Source organism: Ursus americanus, chromosome 34 (assembly GCF_024610735.1).
Source record: "Ursus americanus isolate L20-20 chromosome 34, mUrsAme1.1.p, whole genome shotgun sequence".
Classification (NCBI taxonomy): Eukaryota; Metazoa; Chordata; class Mammalia; order Carnivora; family Ursidae; genus Ursus; species Ursus americanus.
The window spans coordinates 10,269,193-10,290,966 of NC_142160.1; the positions used below are offsets into that span (position 1 = coordinate 10,269,193).

At 43.3% G+C, this 21,774-nt stretch overlaps 1 protein-coding gene across 1 annotated transcript in view; it reads left to right on the forward strand.

The window, feature by feature from the left end:
- The window catches only part of PGM5 (phosphoglucomutase 5), a 184,566-nt gene that overhangs the window by 124,449 nt on the left and 38,343 nt on the right, over positions 1–21,774 (forward strand). The window contains exons 8-9 of the mRNA XM_045772609.2: positions 8,433–8,568; positions 12,404–12,587. Of these exons, the coding sequence (XP_045628565.1) occupies positions 8,433–8,568; positions 12,404–12,587 (320 nt within the window). The remainder of the gene's footprint in view (positions 1–8,432; positions 8,569–12,403; positions 12,588–21,774) is intronic.

The window sequence follows — 21,774 nt, forward strand, 5'->3', positions numbered from 1 at the left end:
CAAGGTGCCATGATTGACATCCCCAAGAGCCTCCTCGTAAAGTCGGAAAACCGAAACTCCCTTCTGGACCCTGCACAAACTCTCTACTCCTGTGCTGAGACACAGAGCCCCACCTGAAGTGGGAAGAATGTCTCCATCACATAAAATCCTGTTCTTGGGCTCTCCCCGGTTCCAGGTGCATTGACCCCTCAATTCATCCTCCAGACTGTTGAAAAGTGGCGAGGGACGGTGTGTGTGACGCCTGAGTGTGGAGCGGAAACAAAGGAGCAATCCTCGGAGGCTGTGTCCACACTTACCAGGGCACTCTGGGACTGAGAATCCTGGGAAGTCACAGTCCTTAGCCACAGACAAGGGATCCCAGGCAGACTAAGGGTTTCTTTGTCTGCAGTGTCTACTAAGGGACTTCTAACAAGGGGCCCAGCCCTTGGTGTTTAAGATGCAGCTCCTAAAATTGTGCTTGGAGGCTTCCCCACCTGCTCTCTACTGGTTTCTAGGTAACCCCATGAGAACAGAGTGTAATGACTACAGAGTGACAGGTCCTCAGCCTTGTGGTGCAGACCGTCAACCCACAGGAACAATTTCCAGCTCAGCTTATGACCTGTCAAGGAGCAGTTCTCAAGGAATCGTGTTGTTTTCATCAGCACTGGTGATAAAGATACAGGGAAGGATGTATGAGTTAGGAGGTCCCACTGTCCCTTACCTTCCTGTGCAGGTGTGCTCATGTGAGACAGTTGGGTCAGCTGGCTGGCTGCCCTATTGTTAATGCTCTCACCTCCTCCGGGATGGATGGCTTGACTGCCTTGGAGCACGTGTGAATGAAATAGTGCTATTATGTATGATTTATCGAGCACCTCCTAAGTGATAGATACCATGCTTAGGGCCTCCTGGACATTATTTCACAGAGACTTCTCAACAGTGAAGTGAATTAAGGACCATAATGGCCCCTTATTTTCCAGATAAGGTCACTGAAGCTTAAGGAAGAAGGTCAAGCCAATGGTGAAGGTAATACTGGCAGAGTCAGGATTCAAATCCAATCTCACTGGCTCCACGGAACCCTGCTGCCCCCCATTGTAGGACAGGCAGAGGGGGCATTTACTCCCCTGTGGTTATTCTTTTAGATGGGGATGGCGTGAATGCCAGGGGACTTGGGAGAATGGTGTCATGTAAACAGCAGAGCTCCCGGACTTTACAAACCTGTCTCCAATCTTGACTCCCCTCTATGTGGTTGAACCACCTTACACAGATTGCTTAACTTTTCTGGGCCTCAGTTTCCTCATTTATCAGATGAATGGGATTATTATTCAGTGGGATGATCTGTAACCTTTTTTCCAATGTAACATTCCGTTGGCTTCTAGCTAGCTGCTACTTTTAGTGAGGAGTGAATCCAGTGAATGAGATCAAGCTACATACTAGAGTTTCACTCAGTCATTGATTTATTCATTCAACGAATATTTACTGCACACCTTCTACGAGCCAGGGCCAGGAGAGAGTGATGAGTAATTTCAGACACAGTCCTTTCCCTCATGGAGCTTTTTGGGTGTTGCCATGGTCAGGGTATTAGCCAAATGCCCTGCAGGATACTTGTGTCAAACACGGTCATCATCATCGTCATCGTCATCATCATCATCATAAACATTATCACCATGACATTTGTTGCCACATAGTATTATTCATTGGGATCCACATTGGCCACAGCACCGGGTGAGCTACAGCGGTCAGTTACTGCCCTCCTACCTTGCTGACCTGACCGCTGGCTCTTCTATACTGGCTATGTAGACCCTGACCTGCTGATATACAGAATACATCTGTTCTCCAGTTGGTGAAAATTTTAGGGCATTTGTTTTTTAAAAGAATTTTTTTTTTTTAAGCATGGAAAAGTGGCAGTTTTTCCATGAACCTTGCTTTTTGGCAAGATTTAAAAAGCTGAACGTAAGCGATTTGAGACATGAAAAACACAAAACCCCAAAACCAACCTGTCATAATTCTATAGCATGTTTTCAAATCTCAGAGTCACCTGCAAGGGGTGTCTCCCAATTTTCCCTTCTAAGTCCACGATTTAAAAAAGATGAATCCTTGTCTTGAGTGGATGAAAAAAGAATGGGGAGAATTTCACTGCAAACCAGTGGAAACTGCGTTTGTAACCAGGAAGGATGAATTGATCTGAGAAGAGAAGTAAAGGGAAATCGGCAACTTTTCCTGACTGTCTTGTGCGCAAAGGAAGAAGTGTGCGTTTGTAACCCACATCTTCAAGAGGGTTGCCTCAGCTCCAGCCACCTGGGGCAATTTCTCTTGTCATCCTGCAGCCTCCGAGGACCACCATGGGTCCTGGGCTTGCTGGTAGTAGCGAAGTCCGTCCATGTCAGAGCCAAACTGCCCAGGTTTGAATCTTGTTTTCACCACTTCGTTGCTGTGTGACCTCATACAGACGGTCTAACTGCAATCTCTTTGCAAAGAGGAGCTATGCCGTTGTGTAAATTGGATAGTTGAATGCAACGGATGTGTGAGATACTGAGTCTAGTGTCTGGTGCCTTGCTGCGATTCTTCTAAGAATGGAATTTATCCGGCTTTGTAATCCTCCGAGAGCAAGTGCACGTGCCTCCTGTCATTTCCTGTTCCAGGGACAGTGGTGCTACAGCATGTGCTAAACACGCATGAATCCTAAAAACCATCAGGGACCGATTCGAGTGAGTGGCCCTTCTTATTAGATGACCACCCATGCTGGTGTGCCTGGGACTAAGAGGTTTTCTGAGGGGTGGGACCTTTACTGCTATAATCAGGAAGGTCCCAGACAAACGGGGACGAGTAGGTTACCCCAAAGTTGACAAAACCCTTGCAAGTTTTCCAGACGAAAAGGGCAGGGAGAAACCATAATCCTGACACTGGCTCCAGCAAGAACCACCCACCCGAGAAGGGCCTGCGGTGTCCACTGAACTAGAGACCAGTGGCCACTGGTCATTTAGCACCAAATCTGGACAGAAAGAGGAAGAGGCCTAATTCGCTACCCCTAAGCAGTCTGCCCCTAACATGGACCTATTTTGATTATTCTTCTCCTAAAGCAATGGCTCTCAACCCCAGTTGTCCATGAGAATCACTCGAGGAACATAAAAAACAAAACAAAACAAAACAAAAAACGATGCCCAGGTCCCATTGCCAAAAATTCTCATTTTATTTTTTTAAATTTTTAAATTTTTTTATTTTTTAAAATTATTTTTTATAATAATTTTTTATTATGTTATGTTAGTCACCATACAGTATATCCTTAGTTTTTGATGTAATGTTCCATGATTCATTATTTGCATATAACACCCAGTGCACCATGCAATACGTGCGTTTTAATGGTCAGGAATGAGGCCTGTGCGTTGGCATTTGGTATTTTTATAAGTTCTTTAGGTGATTCTAATGTGCAGCCTGGATTGAGAATCATAACCCCTGTTCCAGCATGGGGCCTGCAAAAGGTGCAAAATGAGGTCTGTTTTCCTAATTGACAAGTTCAGACGTTCCTGATCTGAGTCTCAGCTGAGATGACTTGATCTGTTAGGCCCTTGTGTCATGTTTTATTGAGTTGATTTGCCCATGCTGGGATTTCCATTCGAAGAAAATCCCTTTGAGACTGAGTACGCTCTTTATTTCCCCCTTATCTTTCACGAGGCCACTATATTTACTGGTGTACTGCCTAGCTGAAAGTCATACAGTTTTAAAACTTGAGAAAATTCAAAGTCAAATTTGGGTGGAGGGGAGGATAGGCATATTTCTGAGGAGGAAAAAAAAAGACCCTCTTTTTTGTACCTATTTTTGCTGGAGTCATGGTGGGAAAGAGCTGAGTGCCCTCTTTCTGGTATCGGGATGGGAATGAAGCTTCTCCGGGCTTTGGGCTGGGCTGGGCTGGGCTGGATGGAGGAAAGCAAGGTGAATGGTACCTTTGGGCTTTGGGAATATGGCTAAAATCTCCTGGCAAGGTCCCCAACCAAGTGGCCAGTATTCCAGAGGAAGCAAGCTTCAAAAATTGCACTGGTATTATTCAATGCTAAAAAGAAATGAGCTATCAAGCCATGAAAATTCATGGAGGAACCTTAAATGCATTTTACTAAGTGAAAAAAGCCAAACTGCGAAGTTTCCATACTGTGTGAGTCCAACTATATGATAAGATGGAAAAAGCATAACTATGAAGATGGCAAAAAGATTAGTAGTTTGCCATGTTTGTCCAAATCATTAACGGTACACCAGGAGTGAACCCTAGCATAAACTATGGTCTTCTGGTGATAATAATGTGTCAGTGTAGGTTCAACAGTTATAATAAACGTCCCACTCTACTGGGGAATGTTGATAGTGGGGGAAGTTGTGTTTGTGTGAGGACAGGGAGCAGAGGGGACTCCCCGTGCTTTTCATTCCATTTTGCTGTGAAGCTAAAGGTAGGCTGCCAAGTAAGCTTCCCCGGCTTCCCCCAAGGCCAGTGTTGACAGCTCAGCTGCACACCTTCTTCCCCAGCCTCAACTGCTGTTAGTTACTGAAACCCTCCGGGACAATCCTGATCCTAATCCCAAGACCTGTGAGACTCACATGGAGGGGGGTCATGTTCAGTCTCTATGCTCTGAAAAGCTGTTACTCAGTGGAAGAAGTGGGGTGATTGACAGGTTCAAAGTTCATCACCTGTTCATAAGTGGTGATGATCCCTTTAATATTCCAACTAGCTCTTTGGTAAATGGAATTGAATGGCCTCAAATGTGAATTTCTACCCACCACCGAAGACTTTTTGTCTTATAATGAAAAAATACATGTTTCTTCTGGAAATAAGGCAGAAGAAGAAGAAAACACCTGCGATTCTACCATTTCAGAGATATTGTTAGTGGTTAGGTGGTCTTCCTGTTGTTTACCTGTGCACATACATATAGACATATCTACGTATATATTGTTACAAAAATATACTGAATATACTTCCTTGGTAAACTGATTTGTTCCATTTATGAAAACATCTAAACAAGCTTTTGGATGGATGTACCACAATTATCCTGATGTTTAACGATCAGCAATTATTTTTCCAATTTTCCTCTCTTCTCTTAGCTACTTTAGTAAATGTCCTTATGGCTAAGGGTTAAAAAAAATAGAAGAGCTGGGTCCAAAGCTGGGTGATACTTTAAAACTATTGATTATTATTACCAAATTATGCTATCAAACTGTACACATTTATACTAACACTTTACTGGTGTTAGGTATTCCCCCTCCCCTAAATGACCTTTGCTAATTTGGCAGTCTCCAAATATGATCCCACTTTATGGATTTGACCACAGTGAGACCGAATATTTGTTCAAATGTTTTTTAACTATTAATGTTTTTCTCTTGAAAGTTTGTGCCCTTCCACACAGTTTTCTATCAGGGTGTCTCTTTTTCTTATTGACTCATAAAATATTTATAAATATGAAGTATGTTAGTCCTATAATATATAGTGTGAACAGCATTCCCCTCTGTTTTTACTGTTTATTGTGGGGTTTCAGAAAACCATTTGATACCTTTGTGTTTTCTGCATTTCTTGTTTAATTTACTTGTCACCAATATGGCATTATAGTTCATTTGCTTTAAAGAATTATTAAAAGGAGGGTTGTAACCCCAGCACCCTCTCCAAAGCATACTGTGAGCTTCCAATGGAAACGTGTGTAAATGCAACATCATCAGTGTATCTATCCCCACCTCAAAAGGCTGTAAAGAGCACAATTCATTTTACTAGATCATTGGCCCTTATGAATTTTGGCAGATGTTCAGCTTGTAGGCAAGTATATCCAAGCCAGCTCACAATCTACTATGGAGTTGGCGACAAATGGGCGAGGTGTTGTTTTTTTGTTTTTTTTAAATCCTGCTTAAAAGAACTTTATGTTTCTTCGACCACTAAATTATGACATCTTATTTCACTGAGTTAATAGCATCTAATGGTTCTATCTACAGGTAATGTAATCCAGCTGGAAATGCAAGGTATGCAAAGCCCATGTTTTAAAACAAAAGAGTATTTTTCTCTAGCCAGTAAATAAAAGTGATTTTTCGGCTATAAAAGGACAAAAGGTTTTGAAATTATCCCACTTGGCAGGGTTTCCTAGACTTGTTTTTTTGGCACTTAGCCGTGGAGCCAGCCCAGCATCTTCCAAACTTCTTCCATTTTTGTAGCAGTGTGAAGAGTTCGCTGGATAAGACGAGAGTCACCCCACAGTGTGATGATTAATGCCTGGGGTCCTCTCAACCTAGAGGCAGCGGCAACCAGACGTCTGAAAGTGTCATCAGCAGATCATTGATCAGCATAGAGGAAGAACCAAAAACTGATTGTTTTTCCTTCTAAATATCTTCACTGCCCTCTCAAGGTTGTATGTTTTCCTTTTCGAGGAAGAGCATTTAACACATACATGTGACAAGAGTAAAGGGCTCATAGCTGCATTGAGAAGTTGTCAAAAGTGTGTAACTTAACTAAAGTATTTTTTCATCCCACTTCCAAGGTTTAAATAGCTTTGTGACATTGGGTCTCCTTTTTTGATTTTCTGTGTATGTTTCATAGCCCTGACACTGAAGAATGTTCTTGTCCATTCTCATTGCTCTGTTGCAAGAAGCGATGGTCCAGCCCCTGGTCCCAGTCCCCTTTCCTATGATATGGTTATTGCTAGTGTCAGAGGATAACATTATATGAATAACTGAGAACAATCTGCCTTAAAGTGTGTCTTAAGGAATCAGCACCACGTTGGTGTGTTGTGTGAATTACCAACGATAAGATTAATAGCACCAGCAACCACTTGAGACATCCAGTCAGTGCTCTAGATACCTAGGCATGTTTAGTCGCTTCATCCTGACAGGAACTCTGTGGGGTAAGAGCCACCATTGTCCCTATGCTGCAGATGACAACAGCCAGTCACACAAAGGGAAGTGGTTGAGCCAGAACTTGAACATGAGCAGACTGACTCAAGAGCCTGCCCTCTGAATTCGGTTAAATTGATAGGACAACTCCACAAGATTGGTGACAGTGTCCTCCTTTTACAGATTAGAAGTTGAGACTCAGAAAGGTTGATAACTTTGCGACAACTTCTCACACCCATGGGAAGTAGCAGAGTTTGGTTTCAAACCCTCATTCCAAAGCCTTCCCATGCTTTTCCTGTTACACCATGTTCCTTACTCTGCTACAAGTGCCTTGTATTCAGGGCTTTACTCACGTTGGAGAGAGCTTAGAGTTGGCCAATAGACAGGTGCTTAAGTGGGCTTCTCACACTTCCTTCTGGTTCTTTCTGCACAGAAACCTACCAGTTCAGTTGGCACTCATCATTCATGTGAATGCCACAATATGACTGCCTCTCTTTCTATAGAGTAGCTGTAGGCTTAAGTTTCCCAGCTTATTCCTGCATCGGGGACTTTGTGGCTGCTGTCTCTTGGCTTGGAATGCTTTGTCCCCACATCTCAGCATGGCCGACTCCTTGTCATGAGTCAGCTCAGATGTCATCATCTCGACAGAGCTGACCACGACAACTGTATGCATTTCCTAAGGCTGCCATAACAAATTACCAGAAACTGGGTGGCTTAAAACAACAGAAATTTATTCTCTCATAGTCCTGGGGGCCGTAAATCCAAAATCAAGGTGTTGGCAGGGTCATCCTTCCTCTGAAGGCTCTAGGGGAGAATCCTTCCTTGCCTCTTCCAACTTCTGGTGGATCCATACATTCCCTGGCTGGTGGCAGCATAATTTCTGTCTCTGTCTTTTTGTCACCTGCTCCTTTGTATTTCTCCTCTCCTTCGAGGAACACTTGTCACTGGATTTAAGGCCTACCTGGATAACCCAGGATGATCTCATCTCAGAATCCTTAATTATATCTGCAAGACTGTTTCCCCAAATAAGGTCACATCCACAGGTTCTGGGTGAACATGTCTTCTGGGAAAGCCACCACTAGCCCTCTTGTAGATAAACTACACTACTCTAGGTAATACAGTTTTTGCTGATGTCATACTCTGTGACTTTTTCCATAGCCCTTGTCCTAATTTAATGCATCTTGTTCTCTTGTCTACTTTTCTGTTGCCTGTCTCTACCTACTTGAATTCAAGCTTTATGAATAAAGAGCTATCTTTTTCACTGCTGTGTCCCTAGTCCCTAGACCAGTGCTTGGTATATTGTAAGGATCACCAAATTACTGACTGAATGAATGATACCATTGGGCAAATGTGATGTCAGCTTGGCTCTTTGATACTTTCAACAACTTCCAGGATTGTATTTTTTATTTTTTGATGTTATTTTAGTTATTTGAATTTCAGTTGGATTCTTTTGGAAATGCAAGTATACTATGGGACATATATTTATCACAATGGATAAATATATCCAGCCATTTCAATATTCAATTGCTAACTGGTCTTCAAGTTCATTTAGCTTTTACTTTTCCCCCAGGAACAATTCCTCAGCAGAATACCTCTTTCTTCCTTAGGCTCTGATCACCTCCGGGAAAAAGATGGCCTCTGGGCTGTCTTGGTCTGGCTTTCCATTCTGGCTGCCCGGAAGCAGAGTGTGGAGGAAATCGTCCGAGATCACTGGGCCAAATTTGGCCGCCACTATTATTGCAGGTGAGAAGGGTAGGGACCCTGGGCAACTGCTCTTAGAGAAAAGTGGTGGACTAGAACCTTAAGAAGGAAGCAGCTTTCAGGACAATCTGAGGAACACAGGGGTTGGAGCCCCTGATAGGTGGTTGGGGGTCCTGTCAAGGACATCCAAACTGGAAGGCATAAATTTCCCCTCCCCTAGTGACATTCCTCTGTAATCTTTTCATCAGTGCCTGTAAGGTGGGCAGCCATTCCAGAGGGACTCTAAACTGCAGAATCTTCAAAGTCCTTTGGTGCCCATGACAGTTGTATAGTCCAACCCGGGGCTCTCCTTGTTAGTTCTCCACCCATAATTATCAAGGGAGGGAGGCAGAGACAAAGCTGTGACAGGTGGGACTGCTTTTGTAATTCTCACCTTCCCTCTGTCTCACTTGCCCGCTGAGGGTCCAACAATGTCTAAGGTGCCCTCTGAAGGGGCCACGTGGTTCAGGAGCCCCAGATTTTGGTAAAGTTTTGTCCCTGTGAAAGGGGATACAGAAGAGGGAACTGTTACCCTGGGAGGGAGGAAGGGCAAAGGTCAGTGGCTAAGCGCTCAGGTTGGGGGTCTATATCACTTTCCTGTTTTTGAAATAAGTGAGAGGGCAGAGTCTTCTGGCTGTATGGTTGCCTTCTAGATATGTGTACCTAGATATGCTAGGTTTGTGTTCCTAGTCCCAAGCCCCAGTTTTGGGGGAGCAGTGGTAGGCAAGGATGTTAACTGTGGAGAACCTGGGGATGGGGCAAGGGCATCCTTGGGTATCCTCAGAGACTCCCTGTGTATGGAAAACAGAAACTGTGGCTCCTTCGCTTTGTTTATGAATAGTTAACTACTTAGGATGTTTGGTTATGTTTCAAGAGCTTAAGAAAGAGAAAGAAAGCTTTAGACTTCCCTTATAAGGTGATTGTTTCTTCTCTTAAGAAGTCATTTACTTAGATAAATATCGGAGTATAAGAAAGCCTGTGATAGGACTCATTACTGTCAGAAAGATTACAGTGCTCTGGGAAATGTTGACAGTGCCATTATGGTCTTTTTTTTTTTTTCTTCCCTGTTTAATCAAGAAGGCAGAGTTTGTAATAGCCTGAAAACCACCTCAAATGAGTCCTTTTATCATAAAATACTCTGAAGGCAGGTGGGCATTTGTTTAACTTACTAGTATTTCTAACGAGTGCCAAAAAATCCTGATTCTTGTGGGCCTTTTTGGCATATCAGGGAAGTAATTGGCACAACATACCTTTCTATTGCATGAAGCTGTTCCAAGAAAGTCCAACCTGATAAAATATGTTATGATTGCCAACCTCTGGCTTGGTGAGATCACTTTGAGTTAGGGATGTGTTCCTCATAATTTGTGCAATGATTATCTAGCTTTCTGCCAGTGTTTTGAGGACATGGTGTTATGATAAGTGTATTTATAATATAGTTCATTTTTTTGTGACCAACAGCTTACATGATAATTACTTTTTTCATAACAAATACCATATTTGAGAATATAAGGCAATGGAGATCTAAATTCTTGTAGAACATTGACTTATGTTTCAGATTTCTGTCCAAAAAGATCCCAGAGATAAAGAAAAAGGGAGGAGGGAATAGGTAGAACGAAAGGTAAACACTTTTTTCAACCTCCAGCAGATAACAGCTTGAGAGATCCTTATGAAATAAATGACTTCTAGCCTGTTCTTTTTGGTGGGGAGGAGATAATCAAACAGTTTTGGTTTAACTACTTCTGAGCCTGAAGTCGTATCTGGGAACCCAGATGATTTTCCTTGTGTGAGTGGACCCCAGAAGGAACTCCCCATTGAAAGATTTCCTCCCTTGAAAGTGTGTTGTGGTGGTCAGAGGGAGTGGTTTGCGGTAGTGGAGGCGGGACCACAGGAAGGTCCGCTTGTATATGAAGATGAGCATTTGGGCAGGCTGGGCTGACGACCTCAGCTATAGACTCAACGTGATCTGTTATGTGAGTGGATTTCCTCAACTTCTGAATCTCTTTCAGTGCCCCTCTGTATCCTAATAAACCCTTTATCCCATCCTCCTGCCCCTCTCTGCTTAGCTGGGTCTTGATCTTCCCCCATAAGACTATCTTTAAAGAGAATTTAGGCTCAGAACACATCCACTGTGGAGAATGTTCTGAGATAGTTCCTGGTTGTTTTGTTTCTGAGGCTGGGGAGGGCACATCTGTGTAGGAGGGAGAGATTACAAGACAGAGAAACAGGGACAGGAGACCCACTGCTAGAAATGGCATTATTCCATGTTTTCCATTTTGGCTAATACCCTGATGTTTACCAAAAGTCTTAAAAGATCTTGGGTGAAGAAAAAGTAGTAACACTGATTCAAGTCTTCCTTCTTTCAGTTGGCTGGGAACTCACATCTTGTCCCTGTGTTACACAGAGCCCAGTGTGAGATCCCACCGTAGCCATTTGGGCACAGCTGCCCCTCAAGGGCTTCCTTCTTAAAGAGACCCCCCTGGGCATGCCATTTGGTCTGGGTCAAGACTGACACTGGGAAAGACTCTACAGTTTCTTTATGGTAGTGACTAAGAATAAAATCAATTAATAGTTTTGGGGCGCCTGGGTGGCTCAGTGAATTAAGCATCTGCCTTTGGCTCGGGTCATGATCCCAGGGTCCTGGGATTAAGCCCCACATCGGGCTCCCTGCTTGGCAGGGAGCTGCTGCTCCCTCTCCCTCTACCTGTGGCTCCCCCTGCTTGTGCTCTCTCTGTGTCAAATAAATAAATAAAATTAAAAAAAAATCAATTAATAGCTTTAAGCAATGGTGTCTGGCACTGGACCAACTACTTGATATGCATTATGGTATTTAACCACAGCAACAAATGAGATAGGTGTTATTTTTAGTCTTTTTTTTTTTTTTCTAATCACCTCCCAGCTCCATTGTTACATTTGATGTTCTTGGCTAGGAGGACTTCTTTTTAATGGAACAATTGTGGTATTTCTTCCAAGTTTCCAAGAGAGTTTTATGGTACGTTGAGGTCCCTTCCTCCTTCTCTCTTCACCTCCCTTGATTCCTCTCTCTCCTTTCTTCCTTCCTCCCTCCCTTCCCTTCCTCCCATCTTTCAACCCACTGCTTAGAAAATACTTACTAGAAGCAGCAGAGAACAAAACAGATGAGGTCTCTGGCCTGCTGGAGCTTGTGGTTCATGTGGGCAAAGGCAGATAAGAAATCAGTAAACAAATACACAAGTAAATACAGATTGGCATGACTACCACAAGAAAGTATCAGAAGTGATGTGAGGGGGGAGATATAGAAGGAAGCATCTCGAATGGATGGTTGGAGAAGGTCACTTTCTGGAGGTGACACTAAGTTGGAAAAATGCCGAAAGAGAATGTGCCAGGTATTCAAGTAGTCAAGGGGAAGAATACACCAGGTTGAGGGAAAAGACAGCAATGGCAAAGGTCCAAAGGCAGGACAGGGCAAAGTGTCTCTGGGGATTGGAGAGGAGGCCCGTGTGGCTGGAGCATAGGGAACAAGAGTGAGAGTGGGACAAAGTCAAGCGGATGGGTGGGGTCCCATCCCACAGCGCCTTATGGCCTATGGCTAGAGTCTTGTTCTCAATTTGATGGGCACTTGGGGAGGGATTTAGAAGAAAGGACATGACTTGATGTGGTTTTTACATGATCGCTCAGGCTCCTGTATAGGGCCTGGGTTCTATGGGCCAGGTAGAAGAGCGTGGGGACCAGTTGGGGTGCTTTTCTGTGCCGTTCTTCCAGGAAAACAAAACCAATGAGCAGATGACCGTGAGAGGTCCACCCCATTGCTGGCTCTCTGATTAGGTTTGTCTTCACCCTGTGTCCTGCCTTCCCTCGCCAGGTTTGACTATGAGGGGCTAGAGCCCAAGACAACATATTACATCATGAGGGACCTGGAGGCCCTGGTCACGGACAAGTCCTTCATTGGCCAGCAGTTCGCCGTGGGAAACCACGTCTACAGTGTGGCAAAGACAGACTGCTTTGAATATGTGGACCCTGTGGATGGCACGGTGACCAAGAAACAGGTACTTGCTAGGAAATAACCAGAACAGGCAAAAGCCAGGGGCCAAAGTGTCTGACAGATGGAGAGGTCTGTAGGGCTGATCTACTCTGAGTGTTTCATTAGAGCCTGCAGCCAGGAGAGAAGGAAGCGCTTGGTGAAGGTTACCTACCATTAATTCAGGGCAGAGGATGCATTCGAACACAGGCCCTGACTGTCCAGTATTCTTGCTGCTTGTAACTGACAGGCCAATACGACACATAGATAGAGACCCAGTATTTCCTTCTGAAATGTCTGCAGCCTGCGGGCTCTTTACAGACTCAGAAAAGGTTCCCAGGGCAAGATAGTCCTTTTCCTTGGCACTCCCTTCAAGTACAGGCATGTTTCCCCTTTTATGACCTTATGTCATTGGGAATGATTGGAGCTTAACCAGATGGGTTTGTAGGGGAAGAAACAGTGGGAAAACTTGTCCCACAAAATCCAAATGGAAGATTTATGGTAGAGAATGATTACAAAAGGTCAGTGACAAAAGCAACAACTTCTGTCATGGTCTCATCATTGTAAATTGTGTAAGAGAAGTTGAAAGCTATTACAAGTATGTTTCTTCTCGATTTTGTGTATTTATTGGCTACAGCAAAAACTGACCAGTCTCAGAGCAGATTTCAACATTTACAGTTCAGATATGACACTGAGTAATGTTAAGAAGAGTTGCACTCTGAAATCCCCAAATTCTTATCTTCTGGTACACTCTACCAAGAACAGACAACAAAATAAATCAGAAGCTGTAGGGTTCGGGGGACTAGATGTAATGCTAGTTACTGATCTTTTTATTTTGACTAATATTTCACACATAGTCCCTCTCTTAGGGTCCCCGACTTGCAGATGTTCCAAAGCCTGAAGCCCTCCTATTACTTTCTTGGTATTCTCCCTCTGGTCTGCTGAGTTTCATGGTGATCTTTCATCTCTGTCAGAATGTCATTAGTCTTTCATTCTAGAAGCCCTTCAGTGGTTGGACGAATTGATGACCGCTTTACTTTGGGAAGGTGTAGGGTATTGGGAGATAAGAGTGGTTAAGAAGAAGACCCGGGGCATCTGGGTGGCTCAGTCAGTTAAGCGTCTACCTTCGGCTCAGGTCATGATCTCAGGGTCCTGGGATCGAGTCCCGCATTAGGCTCCCCGCTCAGCAGGGAGTCTGCTGCTCCCTCTCCCTCTGCCCCTCCCCCTGCTTATACTTTCTCTCAAATAAATAAATGATCTTTAAAAAAAGTTAAAAAAAAAAAAAAGAAGTTTGAAGACTCAGAAGCACATCCTCTCCCTGCCGCACTCACCAGTTATATGACTTCAGGAAAGATGCCTGACTTCCTTGAGCCACAGCTCCTTCCTTATTTGTAGCACGTCTATCTCACAGCGCTGTTTTAGAAATGCAATGAAACAAAAGACCCCAAACTCCCAGCTGTCCTTTACATAGGGAGTACCTACTATGGTTTTTTGTAGTTGTGTTTCGTTTCCCACGGGGTGCTTTTTCGTAGATGAGATTGAATCCTTTCCAAAATAATACTAGTGAATCTCCAAAGATGTGAAGTCAGAAGCTCAGTACACAGCATCTCAGAGCCTCTACGCCTCAGATGAGTCTTTTCCAATTCTGTACCATATTCCTACTTCCATTTTGCAAAGGAACCTCAGAACAAACATTTCGCAAGTCCAAGGCTCATAAAATATGTGCTTTCTAAATTATTCTTGGGAGGTTTTTGTCCCCTGGTGAGGAAGGCTTGAAAACCATTGCCTGAAAGTCAGTGCTGGGTTCTGGTTTTTATCTGCTCCTGAGAAGCTTGTCTGTTGAGCTAATTTGTTTTGCTGTTAAATCCACTAATACTCTACCTTGTTTCTTCCCCAATACACTCACCATTTGTATCCTCTTTTCTTGGCTCTTTTAACAGTTCATATCAGGCTAATTTTGCAGCTAGAGCTCAAGTTCAGACATCTATTTTTTCCATGTCCCCTCCCCTGCAACCCTGAATATTGGTTACCATTTTTACTCTGGAACTTGTTCTTTTTTTGTTCTTTCCACACTCTTTCATATTAGCTCAAATATGGCCATAAATAGTAAACGCTACCAGGAGCTGCTCTGGGGAGTTTCTCTAGCCACAAAGGAAGGTTGTGTCATCTTCCCAGATTTCAGGACCCAAGTGACAGTTAATTATCTGGTGGTCCTGAGTCACCCTGGAGCTGGTCTGCTGCTCTGGGTTTGGCTCACTGAGGGTGTGGGGAGACAGTTAACAGTCAGCAGCACCCTCATTGTCAGCGAGTCACGCATGGTTCTTGCAGTTGGTCCTGTTGGTGCAGAGGGGGATTCCTGCATCATGGGGCTGTGGGTAAGCTTTCACCACTGAGGCCCACATCTCCGCGCTCTTGAGACCTCAGAAGTCATCAGCACCCCATTCCAGGGATGGTTGAGTCTGGGCACACTTCCTGGGACATTGCTGCAAAACAAGTGCCATCTATCTACTCCTGAAAGACATATTTGAATTTAAATGAACATGTATTATTTTTAAATAGTCATAAAACACTTCAGCACGTTCATTCAAGAGAGATTTCTGGAGAGCCTACCAAATGCATAATAATTGTTTTTTGTCATGGGGCATTTTTTTTTTTTTTGAGAGGGAGAGAGAGAATCTTATGGAGGCTCCACACCCAGCATGAAGCCTAACGTGGGGCTCGATCTCACGACCCTGAGATCATGGCCTGAGCTGAAATCATGAGTTGGATGCTTAACTGACTGAGCCACCCAGGTGCCCTTGGAGCAGTTTCTTAATATAAATGTGTAACAGCTTTATCGAGATAGTGTTCACATACCATCCAGCTTACCCACGTCAAGTGTGCAGTTCAGTGGCTTGTAGAATATTTACAACATTGTGCTGTCTTAGCACAATCAGTTGTAGAACATTTTTGTCACCCGCAAAAGCCACTTGTACTTTTAGCTATAATCTCCAATTCCAGCCCTGGCAATCCTGACCTACTTTCTGTCTCTCTGGATTTGCCTATTCTGGATATTTCATATAAATGGAACCACACACATGTCATCTTTTGTGACTGGTTTCTTTCACTAAGCAGAGTGTTTCTAGGGTTCATCCACGTGGTACCATGTATCAGTATTTCTTTCTTTCTTATTGGCAAATAATGTCCCATTGTGTGGATAGACCACATTTTGTTTGTCCGTTCTTCAACTGGTGGACTTTTTTTAAAAAAAGATTTATTTATTTATCTTAGAGAAAGAGCATCCACGAGTGGGGGTAGGGACAGAGGGAGAAGGAGACTCCCCACTGAGCATGGAGACCCCTACATGGGGCTCCATCCCAGGACCCTGAGATCATGATCTGAGCCGAAATCAAGAGTCGGCCGCTTAACCGACTGAGCCACCCAGACGCCCCGGGCTGTTTCCACTCTTTGACTATTATGAATAGTGCTGCTGTGAATATTCACATAAAGTTTTTGTGCAAACATAGATTTTCAGATATGGTGGGTGTGTAACTAGGTGTGGAATTGCTAGGTCAAATGGTAACTCTAGGTCCAACCTTTAAAGAAACAGGAGGGCACATATTGCATGGCACACTGAGTGTTATACACAAACAATGAATCATGGAACACTACATAACACTAACATAACATAATAAAATAAATAAAGAAAAAAACAGCCATATGGTCTTCAAAAGCAATTGCACTGCTTTCCATTTCCCCCAGCAGTATATGAGAGTTCCAATTTCTGCACGCTTTTGCCAACCTTTGTTATTATCTGTCTTTTTGGTTAGAGAATACTGTAATTTAAAATAATCTACTAAATTATGTATTATTTTAAAATTAAGTTGGAAGAGATTTGATCTATAAGGACAAACAAAGTATGCCTTGCCTAGCAAAACCCAAAGGAAACATAATAATGCAACATCTCTGTTTGCTGTGGGAAGCATATTGCTATGGCCTCTCCAGTGTCGTATTATGTTGAAGTCAAGCAGGCATAGATTTGAAGGCTGGCTTTGTCACTGCCTCGATTTGTGACTTTGGGCATATTACTTAACTCCTCTTTTCTCAACTTCTTGGGGCAGGCAGATGGCATGTTGGTAATAATTATCATATAGGGTTATAGAGAAGGTGTGAGGAGGAAGTCCTATACAGCCCCAGGAACAGTGGCTAGTATCCACTTGATATTCAAGAACTATCAGCTGCTTCCCCCTTACCAGAATCTTCAACCTGACTGCGTATCAGTTTGAGGAAAGGGCATAAGTGGTGTTCAAGTGTACAGGCTTGAGATCAGCAAGTGTTGGGTTTGAATCAGCTCTACCACCTCCTTGCTGGGTGATCTTAGGAAGTTACTCAGTCTCCCTGGGCCTTTCCTTATCTGTGAAAATAGGAACAGTCATTGTGGCTACCGCATACAGCCCTTGGGAGAATCTGATAACACATAGAGAGTCCTGACCCGTAATAACCACTAATAAATGGTTATCTAAAAGAAGTAATGTTAAAAGAGCATCCTTGGGAAAGAAGGATTTTGACATTTAATGAACCATATATGATGAGAAAAGCAGGGAAAACAACACTGAACAGAATATAACTTTGCGGGGTGTCATGTGAAGACATGGGAAGGCCTCCTCAGTTTCTGAGTCATCTGCGAATTGATTCAAAGTCACATTTTTTTGCCTTCCCTAAGTCTGCCCCTCCCCCATCTCCTCAGTCCCACTTTGCTCCAGAAAGGAAAAGGTTTTTTAAGGCAGCTCAGTCTCCTTTTTGTCCTTGATTTGGGGTTAGAGTCAGGAAACAGACTGTGGAAAAAAAAGCAGTTTCACATATATCTCTAGAGATAAAGAAGAAATGCTCCCCCATCCAAAATGAAATTAAAATCCTGTTCTAGTGATAAGCCCTGCCCTTATCCACTTCACTGCCGTGGAAACGTTCAGCAAAGTCTGTCCTGCCTGTGAGACCCTGTGGGGGTCATTTAAGGAGCAAGAAGGAAACCCCTGAAGTATTCAACCCCTGACTTGAATTCCCAGGGACCTCACTGGCCTTCCCATGGCCTGTCCGGATCTCATGGAATTTACTATGGCTGCCTCCAAGGGGCTGATACTTTTGTGACATTGGCTGTAAGAGAAAAGCTGATGTGTGTCTTCTGTTAAATGGGACCCACGAGGAGCTCTGATTTAGAAATAGCAATTTAATGAGGCACGGTTGAACACCTGCAGTTCATCCGCTCTTGTTCCATGACGGTATGTCACTATTTCTTTTCAGGTAAAATCTAGTCACATGAGTGAATGATGATGGAGTCTTCAAATATGAGTGGAAAAAATAAGCCAGTAGCTCCTGTGAGTGTAGGGAGCAGTTCGATCCAGTTGCTGACTCATTTAAGAGGTTCCCACTTTATGCCTTGTAAAGAGATGGGGATGATGTGGGAAAGGCCGGTAGCTCCTTATGGCCCACTCTTCCCTCAAGAATGAGTTCTTTGTACAAACATCAAGATTTTCCATGGTGCTGGGCGCTTTCTCTCTTCCTTAGCCATCAACAACCCAAGGAACATCATCAGCACCAGATTACCTCTTACCATTATCCTCCGCATCTCCTCCATGTAGCCCAAATCTCCCAGAGTCACCACTCAGTGCTTCATAGCTATGGGACTCTTCCAGCTCTGAAAGGAGGAATTCTCCAATCCTGGTGGTGCCAGCATCAAGTGATGGCATATTGCTACTAGGGTGGGCATCGATCCAGAACCATGACCTGTTTTGAAAATTAGCTTTGAAGAGAGAAACCTTAATACCAGGAGCAAAATTTAAGGAACTGAGTCTCTCCTCATGACTCGTCCCATGCCTGTATTTCTATTTAACAAGATCAAAAAATCATGAAATTCCACCAGTGCTGAAGTCATTTGCCAGTAACAGTTCAGCTGATATTAAAAAACCTGATGTAAATAAAAGCATACCAGTTAGCTGATGTGGAAAACCAAATCCAATTTGATTATGTCAGGCTAACTCTGAGCTTGTTAATACCTCTTCAAGTTATGCAGGCCGCGTGGAAACATTTTGATGCTGTCCTCAACCTGGAAAAAAGAACCATTTGAAATTAGTTCAGAGAAAAAGCACACTTTGAAGACTGATTGCAAAGTCAATTGGCTTTTAGAGTTGTTATTTTAATATGCAGGAAGGTGTCTGCACTTCTTAATTTCAGTATTAAAAATAATGAAGCAAGTGAATTGGCAATCTTGAAATCACATTTTATTCTGGCCTTTGGTGCTTTAATATATACTGCAGCAGTGCTACCAATCCCTGGTCAGCAGAGAGAGAGAAGTTTATCACAGCCTCATTTTGGGGGGCATCAGATGAAGGCAACTGATTGGCGTCAGCTGGAGAATCTAGGGGCCAAAGACTGAGTTCTCTATTTAGGTCAACCTTCAACTTTCATCACATTCTAATCAATGAACCAAGCGAGAGAGTGTTGTGAACACCTTATCTCTATACTGTGCCACTTGCTGGAGTGCGGTTTGTGCATCTAAAAGTGGAATTTAAGAAATCATCTCAGCCATGCTGATTATCCCACCTATACAGTTTAGTTGAATCTGAAAGTTAGTACTTACAAATAGTCCTCCTCTGTTGAGTAACAGAAATGTTTAGGGTGTAGGTGTTGTCATTACATGTATATTGTGATGGGATCTGGGTGAAAAAATCCTTTTTCTGTTGCAAGTTGTGATGTTGAAAAAAAAAGCCCCATAATAAATATATATTCCTTTGCTACTTTAGTACAATACAGTGAAGATAGTGGAAGTGTGATTAATTCATGTCTTCACCTATTCACAGGATATTAACCAAACAGCTACTATATGCCAGTCAGCTTGCCGGGCGCTGAGGATACACCAGCGTACAGACAGTCTAGCAGGGAAGACAAACTGACATTATACTTGTAATCACTATAGAGTTTATTGAAGGGTATTACAGAGAAAGAACTTATTTGGGGGTGCATAGCAGGGGGAGCTCACCTTAAGTAGGGCTCTGGGGAGGTGATATTTAAGCTGTGCCCTGAAGAGTGAGTGGGAGCTGGCCCAGGGTAAACCATCTTGTCAGACTAAAGGCCTTTCTTTAGTCTAATGTAGTTAAACCATTGTTTGGCTTTCCAGAGAAAGAACTGGGATTTCCTAGAGGCAATAGCTTTCTCACTGTGATGTTACAATACTTACAATACTTAAAATTCTCAACTTTAGTGTTCATTCTACAGCATTGCGGTTGTGCTAAATAAAGATAACTGGGCCTTTTGGTAGGACACCTTGAAAATCATGTATTAGGGGCACCTGGGTGGCTCAGTCAGTTAATATCCGACTCTTGATTTCAGCTCAGGTCATGATCTCAGGGTCCTGGAATCGAGCCCCACGTCAGACTCTGCGCTCAGTGGGGAGTCTGTGTAGATTTCTCTCTCTCTCTCTCTCTCTCTCAAATAAATAAATAAATCTTAAAAAAAGAAAACCATGTATTAAAATTTTTTTTTTAAATAATAGCTACTTTTCCTATGATTTTGCCTATTTGTCTTCCAAAGACCAAACACATTCTTTGCTTCCTAAGAGCCTATTAGCTGATTAGGAAATAAGGAGAGGGGGACAGTGTTTCTGATTAGTTGGGCAGGTCTTACTCCTTTGCTTCTGATTCATTGGAGTTTTGCTATAATGAAGCACCTTCCCCTGACATAAGTTGATTGCTTTGGGACTATCCTCTAAAATGCTGATAATCGAATCCTGATAAGATACGTGATAAGAATCTAAGCGTTCCGGAATGAATGACATCATAGTCACTTCCTACTGAACCACTAATTCTTTGTATAGTCAGGACCTGTGACCGTCACCAGGAAACATAAATATTAAAGGAAAAAACTGTGGACTATCACAGGAACTGAGGGAGGAAGCTACCCGTGTTGTGTGGGTAAAGTATGTCTGATTCCAAAATATCCCAGAACTGGGGCTGGTGTTGAGTGAATGGGGATCAGCAGCCATTTTGGCCAAAGACGAGGGGAAATGGAACATGTGTGACCTAGTTGCATTGTTCCAAATTTGATAGTTGGAATCTGGATAATTTTTAAGTCTTCTCTCTCCAAGCAGCGCTCTCATCACCTAATGTGGTTTTTGCTGGGTGTGTGTTTTAAAAGGGCACTTAGGAAGTCATTTGGCCTTGATTTCCCCCAAATAATTATTTGCAATTATTGGTCTCCAAGAGAGCTGGGTTGGTGGTGAAAAAGACTAGATGAGAATTTGCTCCCCAAAGTAGGGCACTTGGGTATGGCTATGCAGTTAGTGCACTGCACAAAGGTGCCTGTCCTAATGGGGGAGGAGAAGCTGAAGTCCAGGCCAGCCAAGAGGAAAGATACTTTTCTCTAATTTGTCTTCCTGTTTGTAATCTCTACGAGCGCACAGTAGGAACTAACTGCTGCCCTGCTCAACCCTTTTTGAACTCATACTTGCAGCTAACTCTATGACTTCAACAAAGAAAAATGGGTAATTCTAGTTAATTTTTTTCATGGCGAGAGATGTCTGTCCAATCCAAATCTTCTGCTTTAGAAGCTGCATGCTTTCTTGTACAAAATACAGTTCAGATGTTACACAGCAGTATTTTCACCTTGAAGCTTTCCAGATAAATCTCTGGGCTCTCCTATGGGAGATAACATGTGAGTTAGGCTTAGAGTCTCTTTCTTCCACGCCTGTCTTGTCTCCAGGTTCACGTGCCTGGTGTGGCCAACTGACTGTATATGTGACATTGTACTAGCTTTCAGGGCCATGTGCTGTTTTCCCCTGGAATTCATCCTAAGTCCATATTTGACTGGGTCGGACGCTGCCAAGTAACTATTGGTAATGTACAGTTCCTCGTTCCCCGCCTGGCTGCAACATGTGCTACAGTCTCCAAACGAACATCTGGCAGCTCTGTGTGTGTTTAGCAACTTGCAGATTTCCCTGCATTGATTTACACAAGGGCTTTAAAAAAATGCAACATTTATTTATCCAACATTTATCAGATACCTACTCTACGTAAGGCTCTGTGCTCGTTTGGGGGGACCATAGAAAACATATGAGATATTCTTCGAATCTTTCACGAGAAGCAATGCGTGACTCTCAGCAGTCTCATGGTTCAACCTAAAAGCATAAGCCTGGGATCAGAAGACCTGAAGTTCTGGCTCCTCTCGTGACCAGCTGTTACCTTAAG